At 43.6% G+C, this 20373-nt stretch overlaps 1 protein-coding gene and 1 pseudogene across 1 annotated transcript in view; both read right to left on the bottom strand.

The window, feature by feature from the left end:
- LOC102836350 overlaps positions 1-2144 on the bottom strand; it is a 3159-nt pseudogene extending 1015 nt beyond the window's left edge.
- SYTL3 (synaptotagmin-like 3) overlaps positions 1-19428 on the bottom strand; it is a 102535-nt gene extending 83107 nt beyond the window's left edge. The window contains exons 1-2 of the mRNA XM_006868458.1: positions 19319-19428; positions 16647-16865 (exon numbers count right to left, since the gene is read on the bottom strand). Of these exons, the coding sequence (XP_006868520.1) occupies positions 16647-16865; positions 19319-19428 (329 nt within the window). The remainder of the gene's footprint in view (positions 1-16646; positions 16866-19318) is intronic.
- Between the last annotated feature and the right edge of the window lie 945 nt (positions 19429-20373).

Raw genomic sequence — 20373 nt, 5'->3', positions numbered from 1 at the left:
TTGAGGACTAAGGTGCGCCTGACCCAAGCCATGGTATTTTCAATTACCTTATATGCATGCGAAAGCTGGACAATGGATAAGGAAGACCGTAGAAGAAGAGGCTGAAAAACTGCTAAAGTCATCACTATACAACCAAGGTAGGGTGGCGAGATGGCAGGCCAACTCCAGCCTCCTTTGTATATAAAAGGGAGACAAAAAGCAACACAGGTGAGGACAGATGTAGTGATCGTGAATATCCAATGAACCTGAAACCAAGCTGCTTCACTGAAGAAGGAAGCTTTTGACCATATGGGTTTGAAGAATCGGCAATCAGTCTACCTGTGCTGACAGTAGTTACCCACGCCACAAGCATTAGGGCACCATGAACTTTCAGAAGGAACAAGGAACGGGATTCTCCTATGTCCATTGGAAAGTCTGTCACATTGTGGTTTTCGTTTGGAATCTAAGGCTGCTGGGCATGTTTATAAATTCGACCATCACCAGCTGCACCATGTGCTATAAATATTTAGTAGCTTGTATTTAGGGTCATCTTTTAAACGCTTTCTCTTAGAAGCTTGTGATGATGAGGATTTGAGTGGCCCTCTTATTGGCTCCTTCACACTGATTGACAGTTAATTGACACAGAGTCTCACCGTGAAAACATAGAGGGGTCAGCTGTGAGTCATAGAACTTCATTCAAAAAAGATAATATAGAAACCTACTGGAATGCTCCAAGGAGCTCTGGTAGCGTAGTGGTTATGAATTGGGCTGTGAACTACGAGGTCAGCAGTTCGAAACTACCAGCTGTCCCACGGGAGAACGATGAGGCATTCTGCTCCCGTAAAGATTTACAGCCTCGGAGACCCTGTACAACGTGGTTATAAGTCGGAACCGACTCCATGGCAAACAGCCATTTAGATCAAATCTATTCTTAAAACCAGGAAGGCTAATGTTTCTTCTGAAAGGACACAACATAACATCATCCTCAAGAGTAACCCCAGTTTCCCTCACAGGGTGACTTCGTCCAGTCAGGTGGGATGTCTGTATGTGCACAGTCTAGTCGTCATGAGTACACACACACATAGGCATCATCATCACCTATCCATTGGTCATGAGACTGTGCGAAGGATAAATAGCCTTTCCTGGGACTACTCATTTCAACTATCACTGATTGGTCATGTCACGTTCTTTCTCTGGGTCACAGTTTAAGGGACTCCTGACACAGAACTTCTTGTTTCCACAGTCTGAAGCACTAGATTTGGTTAAATGGGAGACTGGCAGTAATGTTGACCAAGTCGCTATTGTAGCACATCTGGCTGTGAAATTACAGGACCAGTAGATTTTATACTTCTGAACAACTGTGGCTAGAAACTGTATGTGATTCAGGGTACTGCTTGGAGCATTCCAGTTGTTGTGATGTGCCATGGAGTCGGTTCCGACTCATAGTGACCCTATACAGGGTTTCCGAGGCTGTAAATCTTTACAGGAGCAGAAAGCCTCATCTTTCTCCTGCAGAACAGCTGGTAGTTTCGAACTGCTGACCTTGCGGTTCACAGCCCAATTCGTAACCACTACACTACCAGAGCTCCTTGGAGCATTCCAGTAGATTTCTATATTATGTTTTTTGAATGGAATTCTATGACTCACAGCTGACTCCCTATGTCTTCACAGGTGAGACTCTGTTTCAAGTAATTGTCAATCAGTGTGAAGGAGCCAGTAAGAGGGCCACTGAAACCCTCAGCATCACAAGCTTCTAAGAGAAAGTCTTTAAAAGATGACTTTGACAAAGGCACTTCTGATAGACATTTATGGGTCCTCAGATAAAGTTCTTTAATAGCGCAAACAACTAATGTTGTGCCATCGAGTTGGTTCCGACTCATAGTGATCCTGTATAGGATTTCTGAGACTTGAAATCTTTGTGGAAGCAGAAAACCTCATCATTCTCCTGTGGAGCAACTGACAGGGCTTTGATCTGATCTCCTGCCCTGAATGTTTTCTGATTTATTGAAATGTGGTGAACAGGATGAGACTGTGCACAATATCCATGTTTTGGGGTCATTCCATGGCATGACTTTGCTACTTTTCCATTGGGGTGATCAACCACAGAACTAATTAATGTGTGTCTGAAGTATGAAGACACCTAAGGTAAATCCAGGAACTGCCATCTGGTTTGAAGGTTTAGGATCATGTTTTCATGGTACATCCTAGCCAACTGTATTTCTGTTCTACCTCCTACTTTATCATGTAGCATATAGGTTTTCAAAGCTTGTAAGCAGCCATCCATGATACCACACTTGGTCTCTATTCACCTTGAAAAGAATTGGTAACCCATCAACCTGCCATCTTTAACATGTAAGGCTCTGCCCTTTGAATGCCAGTTCCGAGCAGGGTCTCACTGACACACCAGCAGAATCAGCCATTTCATACAAAATGATTCCATGTGACCTTTCGTAAGGACCCCCATCTACAGCAACCCTAAGATTTCTCTGAATGACAATGATTCAGGGTCACCTGCAGGGTCTCTGCCTGGTTAGGGCCAACACAGGGTAGCTATGACTCTCGGTGGCCAGTGGAAGTATTTACAACTTTCCCCAGATGACTTGTTGTTAAATGCCGTCAAGTTGGTTCTGACCCATAGCAACCCTGTATAGAGTTTCCAAGGAGCAGCTGGTGAGCTTGAACTGCCAACTTTGCAATTGAAACCGACATTGTGGTCCAAGCGCGTCAACCCACAGAGCCACACCGGGACTCCATCAGTATTTGTCTATTAAAGCATCTTGGAGCATCTTAGGGTCCCAGCCAGCCCCAGGTTAATCCTTTCAGGTTTTTCAGAATTATGACTTGCTTCTGCAGCACTGTTTCAATGCATCACTGACAAAGCCTGCAGTGCTGAAGAAAGTAGACCTGGGACCAGGAGCTGCGTTTTCCACAAACTGTAGTGCCCTGCCTGTGGACGGTTATGTCATGCCCTTGGTGTATTTGTTGTTGTTTTGCGTTGATACGGCGTTGGTTTTGACCCAAGGCAACCTTATGTATAACAGAATGATACATTGTCTGAATTTCCATTTCCATAGCCCTGAACCCTGCAAATGCTGCCATTGTACAAGCAGAAATAAAACATTCTGCAAATCCTCACATATAAATGTTCAGTAATCAGATGAATGATGTTGTGTGCCGTGCCATCAAATCAGTTCCAAATCGTAGTGACTGTGTATAGGATTACCAAGGAGCTTCCAGTGGGTATGGACAGACAACCTCTCGGTTAGCAGTCCAGTGCTTATCCTACAGTACCCCATAATCAGATGAACACAGGACCCTAATAGAAAGATATTGCTGATTTCATTTCTATCACCAGGCGCTAAACCAAATATCCCTGTTGGGATGCATTTTGATTTCACATCCAAATTGCTCCCATCTGGAGGTGGTTACGCTGTTGCATCCATGCCTCATGCTCCCAGAAAAGTCAGCACGCTGTCCCCATAGTTCCCTATTGATAATGTTTCTACCATTCCTCTGAAAAGAAATGGGAGATGGGTCTGCAGGGTCAGGATTCTCTGAATCCGTAACAAAGACCATCTCTAACAAAGGCAAGCTCTCCAACCAGTGGCCTAGTCCAGGAGCGGAGGGGGGCATGTGGGTCATTGGGCACCAAACTTCAAGACCTCCAGATAAAGACGTAGGACTTTGTAATATTTAGGCAAGCCTAACTTCTTTGTTTCAGAGCGCCCAACTGCTTGGTAATGCCTAGCTAAAATAGACCTCCTACACACTGAAAATAGTCTTACTTCAAATAGTCTTACATTTAAGATGGTGCATACTTACACACCATACTTATTCAACCTGTATGCTGAGCAAATAATCCGAGAAGCTGGGTTATATGAAGAAAAACGCGACATCAGGATTGGAGGAAGATTCATTAACAACCTACAATATGCAGATGATACAATGATGCTTGCTGAAAGTGAAGAAAACTTATAATATGTACTGATGAAGATCAGTGTGGATTGCATCACAATGTAAAGAAAACAAAAATGCTCACCACTGGACCAGTAAACAACATTCTTTTCAACAGAGACAAATTGAAGTTGTCAAGGACTTCATTCTTCTTGAATCAGCTATCAACACTCATGGAAGCAGCATTCAAGAAATCAAACGATATATTGCATTAGGTAAATCTGCTGCACAAGACCTTTTTAAAGTGTTGAAGAACAAAGATGTCAGCCTAAAGACTAAGGTGTGCCTGACCCAAGCCATGGTATTTTCAATAACCTCATATGCATGCGAAAGCTGGACAGTGAATAAGGAAGACTGTAGAAGAATTGATGCTATTGAGTTATGGTGTTGGGGGAGAATATTGAAAGTGCCATGGGCTGCCAAAAGAACTGTATTGGAAGAAATGCAGTCAGAGTGCTCCTTGGAGGCCAAGATGGTCAAATTTCATCTCTCATACTTCAGACATATTGTAATGAGGGACCAGTCACTGGAGAAGGATATCATGTTTGGTAGGGTGGAGGGGCAGAGAAAAAGAGGAAGACTCCCAGTGAGATGGATTCATAAAGTGGCAACATCAATGGGCTCAAGCGTGACAATGATAATGAGGTTGGCCCAGGATCGGGCAGTGTTTCATTCTGCTGTGCATAAGTTTGGTATGAGTCAGTACCAACTCGATGGCACCTAACAACAACAACTTAGCTACACAGCAAAACAGTGAGGGTTTTCCACAGAGTCTGTTGATCTGATCTTAATGTTCTTAACTGGAAATGGGTTCTTATCACTGTGATTCAATCCTAGGCGACATGAGAAGAGTCAGAGAAGGAGATGAAGATAAAGAAATGATTTTATCAAGCCGCGAGCAACGATTCTTGCAACACATGAATAACACTCCTTAACCTCAAAGGCAAGCAAGCATAGCCATTGCCCTGCCCATCCCCCCACCCCAGCCATCATGTGCCATGCTGCTCTTCCTACCCCAAGTATAATGGGTGCACATGTGGGAATTGGGGACCAATAAGAGAATCCCTACTTGATGCCAATGATTATGAACTTGACAACTAACCTAAAGTTTGGCAGTTCAGGTTCACCCAGAGGCACCTCAAAAGATAAACCAAGTCATCTCCTTGGAAAATCAGCCACTGAAAACCCCATGGGACAGTTCTACTTTGCACACATAGAGTTGCCATGAGTTGCCAAAGTGGTTTGGTTTTGGTTTAGAGACCAAATGGATCCTCCCACCTTTAAAGGGAACAATCTAAGAGACAAGGGGTGAAGGGGCATCCCAAATAGGATGACCCTGATAGCAGCAAATACTGGCACTGAAAATGTTTCATGCCCTCTAAACATTGGGCTGCTAACTGCAAGGTCAGAGGTTCAAGCCCACCAACCACTCCTCGAGAGAAAGATGAAGCTGTCTGCTCCCGTAAAGATTTACAGTCTCAGGAACCCAATACAGGGTCACTGTGATTGTGAGGCTGCCCCAGGACCGGGCAGAGTTTTGTTCTGTTGTTTAGAGGGTCATCATGGGTCAGAACTGACTGGACAGCACCTGACAACAACAATCAACTTGATGGCAGTCGGTTTGTTTGGTTTTTTTTGGCGGGGGGAGGGAGGATTGAAATACTTCTCACAGTTGCAGGCTCCGGCATGCAGCAGAAATCATCAGTGATGATGTGGGTGGGCGTAAGACAGTAGGAAGGGGTTAGTTCTGTGGGAACTGAAGGCCATTTACCCATTTTGAGGCATGGAACTGATAAATGTTACACTTCATGTGAGCCAGATACAATGACGTCTGTACGACTGGTCTCAGTCAGTTGGTCCCCAGGCTGTGACTCATGGCTTCTAATGTCAGACAACATTTGTTATGGTGGTTAAGTGCTGTCGAGTCGGTTCTAACTCATAGTGACCCTGTATAGGGTTTCCAAGGAGGGGCTGGTGGGTTTGAACCAATGACCTTGCAGTCAGCAGTACAGTTACTTATCCTACAACACCACACCAGAAGACTAGTCAGGAAGTCAGAGGAAGATTTTACTGCAGACTGGGGGAGCTAAGTCATTAAGGCTGAATAATAAGAATTGGGTTAGATGCTGTTGACCTTGTAGACCCAAGAAGGGGTCTCCACCATTACCAAAGGGGACAATGAACAGGGTCAGCAACCAGGAGCATCCTCACCCTGGATGTCTAAGAGACAGCCTCTGACACATGCACCCCTGAAGACCAGAGGAGCAGTGTGCTCTGGATATGCAATGCTATGAGAACCAGAAGAACATTTCAGAAAGAGGTTTGTCTTCAAAAACATAAAAGATCCATCTCTTTGAAAAAGAAACAAAGACAAGAGGAAAGCCAGGCTGAAGTGAAGCATTAAAAGGACGAGAATAAAGGAAGGTTGACCTGACCGGTTGTCAGTTGCCATTGAGTTGACTCTGACTCAGGATGCCCCCATGAGAGTCAGAGTAGAACTGCACTCCATGGTTTTCAAGGGCTGAATTTTCACCAGTTTGCACCACCCAGAGACTCTAAGGAAATTTGAGGAAACTGAAAATACCAAAGCAGAGCTGGACTTGGTTTTATAGGCAGTCAAGGGCATGACTGAGAGTCTAGAAAATGGAATCAGCAGCTCACTCAGATTGGCAGTAGCACTGGAATTAATTAAAGCATTGTTGTTGTTGTTGTTAGGTGCCATCGAGTCAATACCGACCCATAGTGACCTTATGCACAACAGAACGAAATACTGCCCGATCCTGGGCCAACCTCACTACTGCTGCCACACTTGAGTCCATCGATGCTGCTACTTGGCCAATCCATCTCGTTGGGGGTCTTCCTCTTTTTCTCTGACCCTCCACCTTACCAAACATGACATCCTTATCCAGTGACTGGTCCCTCCTGACAATATGTTTGAAGTATGAGAGACGAAGTTTGGCCATCTTAGCCTCCAAGGAGCACTCTGGCTGCACTTCTTCAAACACAGATCTGTTGGTTCTTTTGGCAGCCCATGACACTTTCAATATTCTCCTCCAACACCATAACTCAAAAGCATCAATTCTTCTATGGTCTTCCTTATTCACTGTCCAGCTTTCACATCCATATGAGGTTATTGAAAATATCATGGCTTGGGTCAGGTGCACCTTAGTCCTCAAGCTGACATCTTTGCTCTTCAACACTTTAAAAAGGTCTGGTGCAGCAGATCTGCCTATCGCAATACGTCGTTTGATTTCTTGACTGCTGCTTCTGTGAGTGTTGATAGTTGATCCAAGAAGAATGAAGTCCTTGACAACTTCAATCTTTTCTCTGTTGATAAGAATTGTTCATTGGTCCAGTGATGAGGATTTTTGTTTTCTTGACATTGAGATGTAATCCATACTGAAGGCTGTGCTCTTTGATCTTCATCAGTAAATGTTTTAAGTCCTTTTCACTTTTAGCAAGGAAGGTTGTATCATCTGCATAGCACAGGTTGTTAATGAGTCTTCCTCCAATTCTGATTCCATGTTTTTCTTCATAAACCCAGCTTCTCAGATTATTTGCTAAGCATACAGGTTGAATAAGTATGGTGAAAGAATACAAACTTGTTGCACACCTTTTTTAATTTTAAACCACTTGGTGTTCCAATGTTCTGTGAAAACAACTGCCTCTTGGTCCAGGTACAGATTCCTCATGAGCACAATTAAGTGTTCTGGAATACTCATACTTCTCAATGTTGTCCATAGCTTGTCATGATCCACACAATCGCAAGCCTTTGCATAGTCAATAAAGCACAGGTAAACATCTTTCTGATTTTCTTTGCTTTCAGCCAAGATCCATCAGACATCAGCAATGATATCTCTCATTCCATGGCCTCTTCTGAATCCAGCTTGAACCTCTGGAAGTTCTCTGTCAATGTATGATTGTAGCCGTTTCTGTATTACCTTGAGCAAAACTTTACTCGCTTGGGATATCAAAGAGATTGTCCGATGATTTCCGCATTCCATTGGGTCACCTCTCTTTGGAATGGTAAGTTGGTTTAATAACTGCTATTAATGCGCTGGACCACAAGGTTGGTTTGAACTGCAAGGTCTGCAGTTCAAGCTCACCAGTCACTCCTCAGAAACCCTATACAGGGTCGGTATGAGTCAGAAGAAACTCAATGACACTTAACAACAACAACAACATTATAACACACTTCTGGTGTGACGCCGTAGGATCAGCACTGGATTGAGAACCTCAAAGTCGGCAGTTCAAACCCACCAGCTGCTCCTCAGTTGCTATGAGTCAGAACCGGCTCAGTAACACTTAACAACAACAACATTATAGCACAACACAGATGACAACAATAATGACTGAAGGAGATGTTGGACAATTTTGTGGCATGTAAGCATTCCAAAACACTTCATTGTGCTCATGGGGAATTTGGACATAGATCAAGAGGCAATCGTTCGAACAGAACAAGGGAACACTGAATGGTTTTAAATCACCATACTTATTCAATCTGCATGCTGAGCAAGTAATTCAAGAAGCTGGATTAGATGAAGAAGAGTGTGGCATCAGGATTGAAGGTAGACTTATTAACAACCTGTGATATGCAGATGACACAACCTTGCTTGTCGAAAGCAAAGAGAACTTAAAATACTGATGAAGATCAAAGAGCACAGCCTTCAGAATGGGTTGCATATCAATGTAAAGAAAACAAAAATCCTCACCAATGAACCAATAAATAGCATCTTGATAAATGGAGAAACACTGAAACTGTCAAAATGTTAATTTTGCTTGACTCCACCATCAACACTCATGGAAGCAGCAATCAAGAAATCAAATGACGTATTGCATTAAGCAAATCTGCTGCACAAGACCTCTTTAAAGTGTTCAAAAGTAAAGACATCAGTTTGAGCACTGAGGTGCCCCTGACCCAAGCCATGGTATTTTCAATAATCTCATATGCATGTGAAAGCTGGACAGTGAATAAGGGAGACCATAGAAAAATGGATGCTTTTGAGTTATTGTGTTGGAGAATATTAAAAGTACCAAGGACTGCCACAGGACAAAAAAATCTGTGTAGGAAGACATATAAGCAGAATGGTTTTTATAAGCCAGGATGGTGAGACTTCGTCTTTCACACTTCAGACTTGTCAGGAGGGATGAGTTCCTGAAGAAGTATACTATGCTAGGTAAAATGGAAGGTCAGCGAAAAAGAGGAAGACCCCAAATGAGATGGATTGGCACAGTGGCAGCAGCAATGGGCTCAAGCTTAACAATGATTGTGAGGATGGTGCAGGACCGGGCAGTTGTGCATAATGTCGCTATGAGTCAGAATCAACTCCATGGCACCTAACAACAACAACTGCTGTACAAGACCTCTTTAAAGTGTTTAAGAGCAAAGATGTCAGTTTGAGAACTAAAGTGTTCCTGATCCAAAGCAAGGTGTTTTCAACAGCCTCATATGCACGTGAAAGGTTGGGCAATGAATAAGGAATACAGTAGAAGAAAGTATGCATTAGAATTATGGTGTTGGCTAAGAAAATTCAAAGTGCAAATAAATCTGTGTTGGAAGAAGTACAGCCAGAATGCTTCTTAGAAGCCAATATGGACAGACTTCAGACATATTATCAGGTGGGACCTGGAGAAGGACATTGTGCTTGGTGAAGTGGAAGGTCGGCATAAATAAGGAGGGGACAACAATGAGCTGAAACAGAACAATTGTGAGGATGGCACGGGACTGGGTGGTGTTTCAGTCTGTGGTACATAGGGTCGCTATGAGTAGGCATCAACTTCAGAGCACCTAACAATTCACTTCACCTTGTTCCCACAATGGGTCTATTTATTCTGAAGAATCGGGCTCCAGCTGAGGGCCTGAGGGGGAGAAAACTTTTTGGGGTCAAAAACCTTTCCCAAGTCTCCCAATAAAAGGGGGCTTTGAAAATTTTGTGTGGAAATGGGATTAAAAAAATGATGGATGTAATGATCTAATACAATTATCAAATATCCTAAAACTTGCAAAAGTCTCCTTTTTTTTTTTTAAACTAGTTCCTGGGCGCTAAGCATGGTTAGCATGATAGGCTGTTATCTGATAAGTTGGGGGTTCAAGTCTATCCAGATATGTCTCCAAGGAATAGGTCTAGTGATCTACTTTTGAAAATCAGCCACCGAAATCCCCATGGAGTCCAACTCTACCCCGACACACATGGAGTTTCCACAAGTTCCAATGAACTAGATGGAAACCCGTTTTCTCTTTTGGTTTAGCGTTAAAATAGGATGGCATCCCAGAGGTGAGAAAGTTGGTTGGAGGGTGGAGGGCACAAAGGGGAGAGTTTTGGAAAGAGCATGCTGTTGGTAAAGTATTCCTCTCTCTCCCTGAACAACTTCCTGTGTCGATTCATTGTAGTCATGCAATCTTACTTTAGGTATTTTGAAAACGTCTTATTTCAAAACAAGGAAGTTGAGGGTTTAGAAATTACACTTGGTGTGCTGAGTGGGTAAAATGACCAAGCACAGGACATGCTGCCCTTTGAGGGGGAGATTTCCACACAGAAAGCTGCCAGGCAGATTGGCTCAACCGCCTGTCTCCTGTTTTGATTTGTAGTTTGTAACTATCAGAACAACAATAAATGCTGAATTTAGCATCTTACTTGGAGGTGTAGAGCTCAAACATACTTAGTTTATTGAGGTGGAAGAGAAGTTCTTAAGAGGATTTTGAAGCTAATTCAAAATTCTCCACTCTCTCAGAGCCTCGGCTCGCTCCAGAAAGATCACTGGTGTCTCACAGAAACACTTTGTCTTTCTCCTCTGCTGGCTCAGAAACCACCACTCATCTGTCAGTTTGTCGCATTGCAGTGGCTTACATGTTGCTGTGATTCTGAAAGCTATGCCACTGGTATTTTAAACAACAGCAGGGTCATCCATGGTGAACACGTTTCAGATGAGCTTCCAGACAAAGACAGACTAGGAAGAAGAACTGAGAGACTACTTCCAAATATTTAGTCACTGAAAACCTTCTGAATCACAGTGGAACACTGTCAGATAGCAGCAGACCATAGACTAGAGCGCATGCTGAAGATGACCAGAATACTGCCAGGTGTAATGCCAGAAGATGAGCCCCTCAGGTTGGAAGACGAAGTATTCAAAGTACAACTGGGGAAGAGCTGCCTCCCCGAAGTAGAGTTGAGCGTGATGGCGTGAATGGAGTAAAGCTTTAGGGATCTTAATTTGCTGATGGGGCACAACTCAAAATGAGAAGACATAGCTATAAACATCCATTAGTAATCAGCACATGAAATGTACAAAGTATGAATCTAGGAAATTGGAAGTTGTCAAAAATTAAATTAAACTCATGAAGATTGATATTCTAGGCATTAGTGAGCTGAAAGGGGCGAGTATTGGCCATTTTAATGTGACAGCCATGTGGTTTACTTTGCTGGGAATGACAAATTGAAGAGGAATGGAGGCATATTCATCATCAAAAAGAACACTAAAGGATCTATGTTGAAGTACAATGCTGCCTATAATCATACATGCACCTACAAGGAAGACCACTTGGTACCACTATTCAAGTTTACACCAACCAGTGTCCACAACCATTGAGGATGACAGTGAAGATTTCTACCAACTTCTTCAGTCTGAAATCAATCAAACAAGTAATCGAGATGTATTGATAATTACTGGCAAATGGAATGTAAAGGTTGGAAACGAAAAAGGATCAGTAGTTGGAAACTATGACCTTGGTGACAGAAATGATGCTAGAGATTGCATGACAGAATTTTGCAAGACCAATGATTTCTTCACTGCAAATACCTTTTTTAAACAACATAAAAGATACACGTGGACCTCACCTGACACAATACACAGAAATCAAATTGCCTATATTTCTGGAAAAACTGCATACTCATCAACCAAAACAAGACCAGGAGCACACTATGAAACACAACTGGCTCATATACAAGTTCAGGCAGAAGAGAAAGAAAATTAAAACAAATCCATGAGAGCCAAAATATGGCCTTGAACAAGTTCCACCTGAATTTAGAGATCATCTCAGGAACAAATATGATGAATTAGATACCACTGACCTAAGACCAGAAGAATTGTTGGATGGCATCAAGAAGAAAGCAAAAGGTCATTAAGAAGACAAAAAAGAAGGAAAAGACCAAAATGGATGTCAGAAAAGACTCTGAAACTTACTCTCCAGTGTAGAGATGCTAAAGCCAATGAAAGAAGTGAGGAAGCAAAAGAGCTGAAAGACAGTTCCAACGGGCAGATCAAGAAGACAAAGTCAAATATTGTAATGAAATGTGCAAAGACCTAGAGTTAGAAAACCAAAAGAGAAGAACATGTTCAGCATTTCTGATGCTGAAAGAACTAAAGAAAAAATTCAAGACTCTATTTTCAATATTGAGGGATTCTAATTGGAGTCTAAAAGGAGCTCTGGTAGCGTAGTGGTTACGAATCGGGCTGCGAACCTTAAGGTCAGCGGTTCGAAACTACCAGCCGCTCCGCGGGAAAAAGAAGAGGCTTTCTACTCCCGTAAAGATTTACACCCTCAGAAACCCTGTACAGGGTCGCTATGGGTCGGAACCGACTCGACGGCACTTAACAACAACAACAACAATTGGAGTCCTGGTGTGGCGCTGTGGGCTAATGTGCTAGACTGCAAAGTCAGTTTGAATCTCAAGGTTGGTGGTTCAAGCTCACTAGTTGCTCCTAGGATACCCTATACAGGGTCGCTTTAGGTCAGAACCAACTCGATGGCACTTAACAAAAACAATACATTGGCAAAATTGTAGTCCTGGTGTGGCACTATGCATAAATGCATTGGAGGTTCAAGCTCATCAGCCTCTCCGTGGAAACCCTATACGAGGTCACAATGGGTCAGAACTGACTTGCTGGCACTTAACAATAAAATAATAACAATATGGGCAAAATATTGACTGGTGCAGAAAGCATCGATGGAAGATAGAAGGAAAGCACTGTACCAAATAGAAATGGTTGAGGTTCAACCTTTTCAAAAGGTAGCATATGATCACGAACCAATGATACTGAAAGAACAAGGCCAAGGGGCATTGAAGGAATTGGCAAAGAACAAGGCATGGGGAACTGATGGACTATAAACTGGAATCTTTCAGCACACTGACGCAGCACTGAAGGCACTCACTCATCTATGCCAAGACATTTGGATGGCAGCTACCTGGCCAACTGATTGTGTGCTCATTCCAAAGAGAGGTGATCCACAGGAATGCAGACATCATCAGACAATATCATTAATATTGCATACAAGTTAAATTTTGTTAAAGATAATTTAAAAACAACTGCAACAGTGCATTGTCAGGACTGCCAGAGGTTCAGGCCCGATTCAGATGATGATTCTGAACAACCAATATCATGGCTGATGTCCGATGGATCTTGGCTGAAAGCAGAGAACACCAGAAAGATGTTTACCTGTGCTTTATTGACTATTCAAAGACTTTCGATTGTGTGGATCATGGCAAGCTATGGACAACATTGCAGAGAATGAGTATTCCAGAACACTTAATTGTGCTCATGAGGAATCTGTACATAGACCAAGAGGCAGTTGTTCAAACAAAGCAAAGGAACACAGAATGGTTTAAAATTAGGAAAGGTGTACGTTAGGGTTGTATTCTTTCACCATACTTATCCAATCTCTATGCTGAGTAAATAGTCGAAGATGCTGGAATTATATGAAGAAGAACGTGGCATCGGGATTGGAGGAAGACTCATTAACAACCTGCAATATGCAGATGGCACAACCTTGCTTGCTGAAAGCAAAGAGGACTCAAAATACTGATGATGAAAATCAAAGACCACAGTCTTCAGAAGGCGTTGATCCTCAATATAAAGAAAACAAAATTCCTCACAACTGGACCAATAAATAACATCATGATAAATGGAGAAAAGATTGAAGTTGTCAAAGACTTCATTTTGCTTGGATCAAATATCAATACTCACGGAAGCAGCAGTCAAGAAATCAAGTGACTTATTGCATTAGGAAAATTTGCTGCACAAGACCTCTTTAAAGTGTTCACGACAAAGATGTCAGTTTGAGGACAACCGTAGTGGTTATGAATCGGGCTGCGAACCTTAAGGTCAGCGGTTCGAAACTACCAGCTGCTCCGCAGGAGAAAGATGAGGCTTTCTACTCCCGTAAAGATTTACACCCTCGGAAACCCTGTACAGGGTCGCTATGGGTGGGAACCGACTCAACAGCACTTAACACATAACATGGTATTTTCAATAGCCTCATATGGGTGTGAAAGTTAGACAATGACTAAGTCCATAGAATAATTAATGCATTTGAGTTACAGTGCTAGAGAAGAATATTAAAAGTACCATGGACTGCAAGAAAAGCAAACAAATTTGTGTTGGTCAAAGTACAGCCAGAATGCTCCTTAGAAATCAGGATGGTGAGGCTTTATCTCTTATACTTCAGACATATTATCAGAAGGGACCAGTCCCTGGGGAAGGACATCATGCTTGGTAAAGTGGAGGGTCAGTGAAAAGAAGGAAGCCCCCTAATGAGATGGATTGACACGGTGACAGTAGCAATGGGCTCAAGCTTATTACGCCATTGTGAGGATGGCACAGGACCACGCAGTGTTTCGTTCTGTTGTACCTAGGTTCGCAAGGAGTCAGAACCAGCTTGACAGCACCTAACAACAACAATATGCTCAGGAAAGTCAGAGGTATGGGCTTCAACAACCCAAAGAAGTGGGGCACACAAGGAGCCTCTAATAGAAGTTGATGTAACTTGTGCGCAGTTGTAGAAATAAATACCAGGCATGCGGTTCAGAAGCAAAGAAATCAGATTGAACACCTTCTCCTTTCTTTCTTTGGCTGAATGACTAAATGCATTAAGCCTTGGAAAAGGACATTTAAAGGGACTAATGTCCTCCTGAGGTCCTGTAGGATAAGCACTGGACTGCTAACCACAAGGTGGGTGGTTCAAATCCACCAGCCGCTCCTTGGAAATCCTTATATGGAATTGCTATGAGTCAGAACGGACTCAATGGCACAACAGCCATGTCCTCCTTAGAAACAAGGATGGTGAGATGTCAACTCGCTGACTTTGGACAAGTTATCAGGTAAGACTCAGCGCTAGAAAAGTATGTTATGATTGGTAAAGTAGAAGGTCAACAAAAATGCCAGAAACCCTGCACGAGTCAGATCAACAGCTGAAACAGTGAGCTGAAACACAGCAGTGATTATGAGAGTAGCTCAGGGCCAGCTCTGTTGTATACAAGGCCTCACTCACATGTATGTGAAAGCTGAACAGTGACTAAGAGAAGCCACCGAAGAATCAATGCCTTCGAATGGTGGTGTTGGAGAATGTTGAAAGTACCATGGACTGCCAGTCAGAAGAATCAACAATCTGTCCTGGAAGAAACCCAGCTAGAATACCCTTAGAAACCAGGATGGTGAGGCTTCATCTCAAACTTTGGACATGTGATCAGGAGGAACCAGTCCCTGGAGAAGGACGTCGTGCTTGGTAAAGTGGAGGGACAGTGAAAGAAGACGAAGACCCTCAACAAGGTGGTTTGGCAGAGTGCCAGCAACAATGGGTTCAAACACAACAACAATTGTGAGGATGGCACAGGACTAGGCAGTGTTTGCTTCTGTTGTACATACGAGGTCTCTAAGAGTCAGCATTGAGTCAATGGCAGTGGGTTTGGTTGTTTCGTTTTTCAACTTACTAGTTGCTGTTGAGTTGATTCCTTTCTAGAAAAACTTTCTAGACTAGGCAGTTATTTTCATTATTAAAAATTTTTTTGTTATAATGTAATGTATTGTAATATAATAATGTATAATAAAATATATTTATTATTACATATTTTTACTTTACCCAAGTCTGTTAATAATGGAGTTGGTATTCATTTGGGTTTCTTAATGAAGTACCTTCAGTAAAACTGGACTACAGCATACGGGATAGGAGAGTTCTATCTATTATGCAGCTTGAAATAAGGTCTGATTGAGGTCAGAACTCTGTCCTATGGCTGAACAAAGAGATGGGTGCACTAGATGAATCTACTCCTACTTTAATCTTTGCTATTGTGGATTCACACTGCTCCAAGCCAGGGTGGGCTGGCTGTCATTTCCTTGGAAACATGATGTGGAGGGCCCTCCAGTTATTGTGGGCGATATACATCTAGCCATCCTTCTGCTTTGGAACTTAGAAGAAGGGAGAAAAGCTACTCTGCTGTGAATTTGGGAGGCTTAGTAGTGCTGTGGGTTAAGCACTGGGCTGCATACCCCCAAGGTTGGCAGTTTGAACCCACCAGTTACTCAGATGAGGCTGTCTGTTCCCTGTATAGGGTTTCCAAGACTATAAATCTTTATGGGAGCAGACAGCCTCATATTTCTCCGAAGGAGCCACTGATGGGTTTGAACCACCAACCTTATGGGTCTAGTGTTTATTCTACAGCGCCACCAGGGTTCCTAACTGGTTAGTTAAGTTAAACATCATATGGAGTCCCTGGGTGGTGTAAACTCTTAACATAGCTGGCTAACCAAAAGGTTTTAGGTTGAAGTCCACCCAGAGGAACCTTGGAAGAAAGACCTGGCCACCTACCAAAATCAGCCATTGAGAACCCTGTGGACCACAGTTCTAGTTTGGCACAGCTGGTGTCAGAATTGATTTGGTGGCAGCTGGTTTTGTGCAAACACGACACCGTGTGGGAGGAAATCACCCTCGGAGCACTCACCTGTCCTCAAAGCACACGGTACACTTCCAGGCACGGGTCTTCCTCAGGAACACACGGCACTCGGCGCACACACGGTGGCTACAGCCCCGGCACACGGCGCCCCGGTTGAGCAGGACCCCCAGCACCCTCTGGCACCGGGCACAGGACTGCTCCCTGTGCTCTTGGCTTGTGCTCTTGGCTCCTTTCCAACGGAGGTGCTGCAGATGTGTCTTCAGCTTCCTGTGGGCACAGGTTTGAACAATAATGTGGATTGGGTGGGAGGACAGGCACCAGATATACTCCTACAGGGTCTTGTAGGCTGATAGCATCACTCATGGGAAGAGATTTGGCATCATCATCCCTGGATTCCAACCAACAACCGCTGTGCATCTTCAGGGAGCTCACCCAACCTCTCTGGGCTGGGGCTCAGAGGTGAAGTGGGTTGTGCTGAGACTCAATCGTATCACACTGAGGCACAGAGGAGCTGGTAGTTCATTTTGTTCCCCGTTAATCACTCTGTGCCCAAAACAGATTATAACAGTAAGCAAGAGTGAAAAACAAAATAAAGGACATCCGCTTCATTATGCAAGGCACAGAGGTCTGCCAACATGTCACCTATTGCTACTGTTGGCATGTTACCCAGAAAAATTACTGAACTGATGGTCTTAGTTTGCTACTGTCTTTGTAAAGGTGTTCAGTGCTCTTCCAATCCTGATTCTCTTCGATAATAGCTGTGGTGCAGAGGGGTACGGCAGTGATCCCAAAAAGACGTCACTAATCAAAACACTCTTATAAAATGTCCCTGTAACCATCAGTGGCCTGATCCTTAAGCTCTTAGCTGTTAACTGAAAGATTGGTGGTTCAAACCCACCCAACTGCGCCACAGAAGACAGACCAGGAGAGCTGCTTCTATTAAGATGACAGCCTGGGAAACCCTATGGGGCACTTCTAATCTGTTACATGAGTTGGGATTCGCTCTATGGTTCCCAATAATAATAACAACAATGCCCACAACTGCTTTTAGAAGAGAGAGGCTGACTCCTAGTCACATGCTGACATCAGGAATGTTCTTTAAAGCTCAATTTTCAGGGTGGGTGCTACAGACAGCACCCTTCAGAACAGAATCTCTTCACCATTATCCCTAGTCCTCTGCTGACTTCAGAATGGTGACTCTAATCACCAAAGATGCTTAGTCACCAAGCAGAGTCCCCTTCTGTTCATGTGCTCTGTGGTCTAGTGGAAGACGCTGTGTGTGTGTGTGTGTGTGTGTGTGTGTGCCTTTGAAAGGCTTTGGAGTAACAAGGGAGGTGAGGGGAACATTCTACCTTCCAGCTAACTGCCCTCATTCCTCAAGCTTTTGCTGGTTATCCAAAGTTTTATTTCCTCTGTATTTTCTGGGTTTCTTTGGCAGTCTGCAAATGAGTTCTACCATTAGAAATAAAGCAAAAACAAAAGGCCTGTTCCTTTAGGTACTTTCTCAGCCCCACACCTCTGGCGGACCTGGGCAGGGACACCATCAACATATTTGAAGCTGGGTCTTGGCCACAAACAAGGATCCAGGCTGGCACTGCCAACACAGTGTTACTGACAATGAGAGCTGGCAGCTCCGGGACAGACAGACAAGGAAGGAGTCCCTGTTGGCAGATCGGCCAGGGAACTGGCTGAACAGGTTCCTACTTCATGTCCCTCTTTTCTAGAAACACTGGGAAGCAAACACAAGCAAGAAAAAAGAGCCATGCAGTCTGCTGCCTTTGCTGTTTCTAAGCTGTTTGCTGTCTTCCCAGGCAGGAAATCCTGTAACTTCACTCAGAAGTTTTCCTTGAAAATCTAAAAGCTTCCCTTAAGCTACTCCTGCAAAGTAGACAGACAGACAGACAGGTAGTAAATCTGTCACCAAAAGGCATTATCTTATGTATGTGTGAAGAATGTGAAAAAAAGCAAACTATTTGGCTCGCTCTCTCTCACAGACATACACACAGACACACAAAATTCTCCTATTAATTCCCTGTCACTGGTGAAGGGTTTTCTTTTGGCTAAAATTTAAGAAACTAAGTTACTAACAAAGGAGCACTGGTGTCACAATGGTTAAACGCTTGGCTGCGAACCTAAACGTTGTTGGTTTGAACCTATCCAACTGCTCTGCAGGAAAAATAAACCTGTCCATCAGCTTGTATTAGGATTGTTGTTGTTGTTAGGCGCCATCAAGTCGGTACCGACTCATAGTGACCTTATGCACAGCAGAATGAAACACTGCCCGATCCTGAGCCAACCTCACTACTGTTGCCACGCTTGAGTCCATCAATGCTGCCCCTTGGCCAATCCATCTCACTGGGGTTCTTCCCACCTAGGAAACCCTATAAGGCTGTTCACATGGGGTCACTTTGGGTCAGAATCAACCCCGTAGCACAAAACAACATCAACAACAAACGACTAACACATACTAATTATTATATTGAATCTTGAAATGCATTTTGTTGTTGAATTGTTTTGTTTTGTTGAAGACGTCATTTTAAATGACTAAAAGCAGCTTGCCTTCTTCATTTTTCTCAAATAGGAAGTAAAGATAATGTCTGCCCAAGACCCACTCAGAATGTCTCCCAACCAGAGACCTCCAAGGAGTCAAGCAGGAGTTCCCAATTAGCAAAGAAGTCAAACCCCAAGAAGGACACCCTTCCTTCTGAGTGATAACATACCTTATTCTCTCCTCCTCAACATTCTGGACCTCCCGGTCCCGGTACAGAACTTGGAGAATGACCTCGCGCTCCAGTTCCTTGAGGGAATTCAGATTTATTTCTTGGGTCATGTTCTCTCCTCTCCTAAGACGCTGAGTTTGAAGTGTTCAATTTCATCCACCCAAAGCCTCGTCCACCCCCACAATGTCCAGCAGTTTGGAGTGGAAAGTCCAGTTCTTTCAAGAGCCCCTCTGCTGTTGCAGTGGCTACTGGGTTTAGGCCGTAGCCCCTATTTTTCCTCTTTAACTGTGTCCTCAGGAGAAGTAAGCCTCAATAGCTTGTCCCTCTGGTCGACTCACGGTTCCTGGAGGCGCTGAAACTCTAACATCCGTCAAGACAAAGGCATATCTCTTTCTGAGGTTTTGCCAGAGATTGTTATAAAGCCTGCGTGGCTTTCTGCAGATAATTTCTGCAAAGCAGAAGTAACCGCCCCCCCCCCCAATCGGAGGGGAGTGAGAAATTGCCACAGGAAGAGGGTCAATGACTAGGTAAGTTAGCGTTCCCCGTCTGGTTGGTTTTCATGACAATTCCGAGCTCATCCTGGTGCATGCATACCTGTAGGAAGACAACAACAGAACCGGTGTCAGGTTTCCCCACTTGAATATTACTGAAGTCATGCCTTCAGAAAAGGCAGAAAGTTCCACACAGACAAACCTTTGCATTTTCTGTGCCATGGAGGAGGGGCGATGAAAGAATTTACACTGAATACAATTTGTTAAAATCTATTAAACCCCTTGGCACCGTGTGAACTCATCATAGCCCAATGATAAACACATTAAAATAACCTAATATGCACCTGGTGTACATCCGGGATCTGATCCAAATTTGGGGGGCCCAGAACTGTCTGTTGGGTTGAGCTATGTGGGGTGGATGGGAGTTAAAACATTTATGTCCAGAGCAGCTCCCAGTGAGGCAGGGCTGGGAGCTGTGGCTGAAACAAAACAGTAGCTAAGCCCACCTGGGGTGTGGGGAGGGTGGGGAGAGATTGGAAGACATCTCTGGTAGCATAGTGGTTA

Source organism: Chrysochloris asiatica, unplaced genomic scaffold, assembly GCF_000296735.1.
Source record: "Chrysochloris asiatica unplaced genomic scaffold, ChrAsi1.0 scaffold00117, whole genome shotgun sequence".
In the NCBI taxonomy this organism is placed as follows: Eukaryota; Metazoa; Chordata; class Mammalia; order Afrosoricida; family Chrysochloridae; genus Chrysochloris; species Chrysochloris asiatica.
The sequence above is the reverse complement of the archived record's forward strand: the minus strand, read 5'-3'. Positions and strand labels throughout refer to the sequence as shown.